Raw genomic sequence first — 4,758 nt, 5'->3', positions numbered from 1 at the left:
TTTAAGACTAAGTGCAAACAGAGTATCCATGTCATTCCACTTCTCGTTCTCGCAGCAAGGTTTAAAAAGTCTTTATTTCGGATTTTTTCATACAGCCTAGTCTTTCGAAAAGAATAATGTTCCCGCCTACACTCTGAAAATCCAAAATTCTCGAGGATTGTGGAGAACTTTCATTTCCAGATAATGCATTTGAGATAGAAATAAATTGACAACTTTCTTCAATAGCTAAATTTTTTCCTGTATAATTCTGAACTATATTTCGAGAGCAGGTTTGTAGAAGTTTGCTTCAATTCGTAAAAAAACTTGATGCTGATTCATAAATGTAGGTCCTGCGATTTCTGAAAATAAAGCGAATAAGTAGAACCGCATTAAACTAACATACATATTTGCTGTTCTAGTGTGAAATCAGATGTTTTCTATTACTGTTTCCCCACGTTCGATTATTTAAAAAAAAAAATATTGCTTATAGCCAGTGATCGAAAGTCTAGCCAGTGATCGAACAATAAGACTCATGTACTCCAGTTGTAACATTCAAATTATTTGCGAAAACCACGTCAAGCTTTAATTCAATGATCGCCTTTGGTTAACTCTCTGAAAACTGTCTTTTAAATTTATTTCATTCATTATTGAAATTGGACTTACGTTGGTATACGATTTGTAATTGACTGGCCTAATATGTATAAAGTAATAGTTAGTATAACAAAGGTTTCTGCACCACTAGGTGGATTAATTCAGGTTTTATTGATGAAAAAGTATAATTTTACCCACACGACTTCCCGAAGTCCGATTGTGCTGAAAATTAGAATAGTGACTTCTTTCGAGAAGACGAAATTCTTGAGCCGTACCTCCAAATCTCTGAACGAAATTCAGAGGTCTTTTTCCCATATATCTCATCGACACATTTTTTTGTTGAGGTTTTAACCGGCGGTCATTCACCAGTCAATGAAAATTATATTATATTGCATACTGTTTAAGCAACATCAAATAATGAAGCCTCCCTAGAACGTGTTTAGCCCCCCCTAGAATTTCCCAGAGAATGATTGTATTCAATAGGGGCCATCCACATACCACGTGGACAGCTTTGCGGGGGGGAGGGGGGTGGAGGGTTGGCTAATGTCCACGGTCCATACATTTTTTTTAGAATTTATATGGACCGTTGTCCACGGAGGGGGAGGGGGGGGGCCAAAATCGTTAAAAATCTGTCCACGTGGTATGTGGATGGCCCCATATATATATACATTCCATGCTACTTATCAGAGCATCAAAATCAACACAAATTGAGATGTCGTCATTCATTGGCTAAAAACTAGTTCTGCACCCAGGATCGATTCTCAAGCCTTGCTCTCTTACTCACCTTACCAGTCAGAGGAGAGCTGTAGTAACTCGTGCTGTATCAAGAAGTCGCCAGTTTACTCGGTTTTTGGCTGTGTATCACCAGTTTCCCAGACGTCTCATCACTCGCAAGTCTCTTTCGATGTGGTCGAGCCATCATGCACGCTGCGCCCCTTAATTTCTTGTGCCGGTAGGGTTGCTGAAGAGAAGTGATTTCACATGGTTGTCGTCCGGCATTCTTACGATGTGACCGGCCTACCGCAACCTATTGTCTTTCGCCAGGTGTGCAATGGGGTTCTTTCCAAGCAGCGCTTGTAGCTCATGGTTCATGCGCTGTAGCTTTTATCCGTCGTCCGCTTGTGCTCCACCGTAGATAGTCACCTTCTGTTCGCCGATAGGCACCTTCTGTTCGAAAATATCAAAAGGACTTCCGTAGAGGACTATCGGTTATTAGGGTTTTGTAGTTTTTTTTTTATCGAAGTGGTCTTGTCCGATCATCACCGTGATTGGTGCGTACGTTTGTAATATCTGAGAAAAACGGGCCGTCGTTGAGAACGTGGTCAATTTGTTTCGCTGTACGTTGGTCGAGGAAAGAAGGGACTTTGGACTGCTAATCCGCGGGGAGCTGCGGAGTTGGTGCATAGCAGGCTGTGCGGGCCGATAACCGGTTTATATAAGTCTATCCTTCCGTTCATGTCCCCAACGACGATCTTGATATCTCTACGCGAGCAGCTATCGTACAGTTTCTCCAGCTGTGCGTAGAACGCTTTTTTCCCTGCATCAGGTCTTACTTCGTGAGGGCAGTGCACATTGGGAATAGTGTAGTTGTGAAACCGGCCTCCAATTCTCAACAAACACAACCTGTCGCTGATTGCCTGCCGCTTTGGTGGTACAGTGCCTTGCGGCCACAAATCCACCGTACCTTCTCTCCTTTCAGGCAAAGCTCCTGGAGCGCAACGATGTCGAAGTGGCGGGGTTCTAGCTGATCCAGCAGAATCCAGTCGACAACCGGGTCGTTAAGCGATCTACTGTTACATGTATTGAGCTTCTAATCGTCGTCCTTATTTCGTCGGCTGGGTCATTGCCGATTGTTCCGGTTCGTTTTGAATTCTTGATTCTCCGTAGTATGTTTATTTTAGTATGCTGCCTTACTAGGGCTGCGATGCCTAGTCTCGCGACGGAGCTGCCGCCATGGATGTAGCTGGCGAGACACCGCATTTAATATTTCAACCGTCCGGTCCGGATCAGTCGCTGTTTGAGCCGCCCCTAGCCTGTGGGGTAGACGCGTAGACAAGCTGCTTTCTAAGGAGAACAACTACCCCACCGGTTCACCGGTTTTTCCTTGGTTGCTCGTATCCCAGTCGGTACCACGTGGAGGTAGGAATAGGGCATTAAGCCTTGAACCACACTGGGGTCTATTTTATTCTAACTAGTACGGGTGAACTGTTAAAAAGCACTGCCCAGCCGTTTACCAAATCTAGCTCTCCTAAATATCGAATCATTGTTGCTGAAAGAGCTTGGCGTTGACGATGTGTTCAAGATATTCAGTACATCATCGGAGATTCTATCCCGAAGTGATTTTTTCTGCTTCTACGATACTATTTTAAGCGTTATTAAATAAGCATATTCAAACTCTTTTTTCTCTTTTTTAAAATGGCATACATGAAAACTAGCCCCCCCTGGAAATTTTCCTTAGTTGCGCCCATGATTATAGAATATATATTATAGGATTGTATAAGCTCTTTAGAGTAACGTTACATTCAGTAACGGTGCTCTCAGAGATTTCATGCAACCAATGCGTAATACCTAGTCAGGGTACATGAGTACTCGCGCTATAACAGATCAAATATGTGTAGTTTGTCGCTGTGGACTGAGAGCAATTGCAATGAGTTCTTTGTACAGCAAAGGACGCAGTGACTTTAGTCTAATTAATACGATCATTTTATTAACCAATCTCGTCATCAACAAAAGGTAATCCACGAAACATGTCCTTTATTTTCGTTTCATCGTTGTCTCGATGCTGTTCGATATTATCGGTTACATTAGAAACCGACAAAGAACTATTGTTGTAATCCTGAGGTATGCACAGCACTGGTTCCATGTATCCTTCTTTATGAATCCTACACCACCTTTCTGGCACCTCCCTGAAGATAGCCTTCCTGAACACCATACAGGTTACATGTTCTAATTTCTCAAGTTTTATCCTGGTAAAGCCCATTAGACCTAATGTAAAACGCCAGTTCTTCATAAGTTTAGCGTTAGCGCCTTGATGCCGGGAGTCAGGAGTTATAATCAAAAGAATCCCTTCTGGCTTTAGTACATCATAGGCTTTTAGACAACACTTCAATCGTTGTTCGGATGCGGGAAGATACTCTAGTAGAAGGCTAAACACAACAGCATCATAGTATGATCGAACAAGATGTTCAATAGGCCGAGAACTGACTGGTTTGACATCCACAAGAGAAACTTCCAAAAAATCACACAATTCTACTGTCTCTTGAGCTGGCGCAATGTCGATTGCCGTTACCTCAAACTCGGGAAAAGCAGAAAAGGGATTGTAACAGCTTCCGACATCCAGAAGTTTGATATTTGATATCAAGTAAGCAGAATGTTTGTAATCGTGACTTTCGTTGATTATTTTCATTATCTGCAACGAAATTGAATATTAGGCAAGAATTTTCTTCGGAATTAAACTCACCTGATCTTCTTTATCTCGAAACAAATATAGCAAACTATTGGAACCAAGCATGAAATATTCCCGGCAAGAATTAACAACCCAATCGATTCGGCAGTTGGCTTTCTTACTGGTGATTTGCATATTTTTATCCCAATAGCGGGTCGCAAGTTTTTGCATCGCTTTGGCATACTGGTTCAGTAATTCATGGTTTTGCAAGTGCTCTCTCCAGACCTGTTCCGGATCGGAACTTTCAATTGACGAGTTTCGTAGCTGCTGATGTACCGATTTGATCAGACTAGATAAGGCAAGTTGTTCCTCGGAAGCCATCGACAGGCAAGTCATAGAGGTGAAATCGTTAGAGTGATCACTAGACTGCACTTAACAAATTAATAAAGCTACAGAATTTCAAATCTGTACTACAATCGCAGTCTTCTACACATAAAAAATCGAATGTAAACAAGAAGTCAAGAACTCTTTAAAATAACAAATTATGACAGAACCGGTGTTTTGAAACAAATCAAAGCTCTTTCAACCAGGGATGCCAGGTCATTTTTTCATTATTTGGATTTCTTCACACCGTTACATTCAACCAATTTGAGCCGGCTGCTGATTGGCTGAATTCGATAACGCAATCGTCACGTAGAAAATACAACGAGGTTACTTTTCACTGTAAAGCAGTGATGCTGGAGAGTCATAATTTAGCTATTATAATCGTTCATAAATAATGATGCAAAAGTATGCAAGGTACA

The 4,758-nt window shown here is 41.7% G+C and overlaps 1 protein-coding gene across 1 annotated transcript; it reads right to left on the bottom strand.

Annotated features, from left to right (window-relative positions):
* Positions 1-3,238: 3,238 nt before the first annotated feature.
* LOC129731929 (S-adenosylmethionine sensor upstream of mTORC1-like) lies at positions 3,239-4,528 on the bottom strand. The gene is made up of 2 exons (XM_055692322.1): positions 4,031-4,528; positions 3,239-3,979 (listed from the first exon to the last, which is right to left on the bottom strand). Exons 1-2 carry the CDS (start codon positions 4,349-4,351, stop codon positions 3,278-3,280), a joined length of 1,023 nt encoding a protein of 340 aa, XP_055548297.1. The 5' UTR covers positions 4,352-4,528; the 3' UTR covers positions 3,239-3,277.
* Positions 4,529-4,758: the final 230 nt, after the last annotated feature.

The sequence above is a fragment of the Wyeomyia smithii genome, chromosome 3 (genome assembly GCF_029784165.1).
Source record: "Wyeomyia smithii strain HCP4-BCI-WySm-NY-G18 chromosome 3, ASM2978416v1, whole genome shotgun sequence".
Classification (NCBI taxonomy): Eukaryota; Metazoa; Arthropoda; class Insecta; order Diptera; family Culicidae; genus Wyeomyia; species Wyeomyia smithii.
Note: the sequence above shows the minus strand (reverse complement) of the source record. Positions and strands in the feature narration are given on the sequence as shown.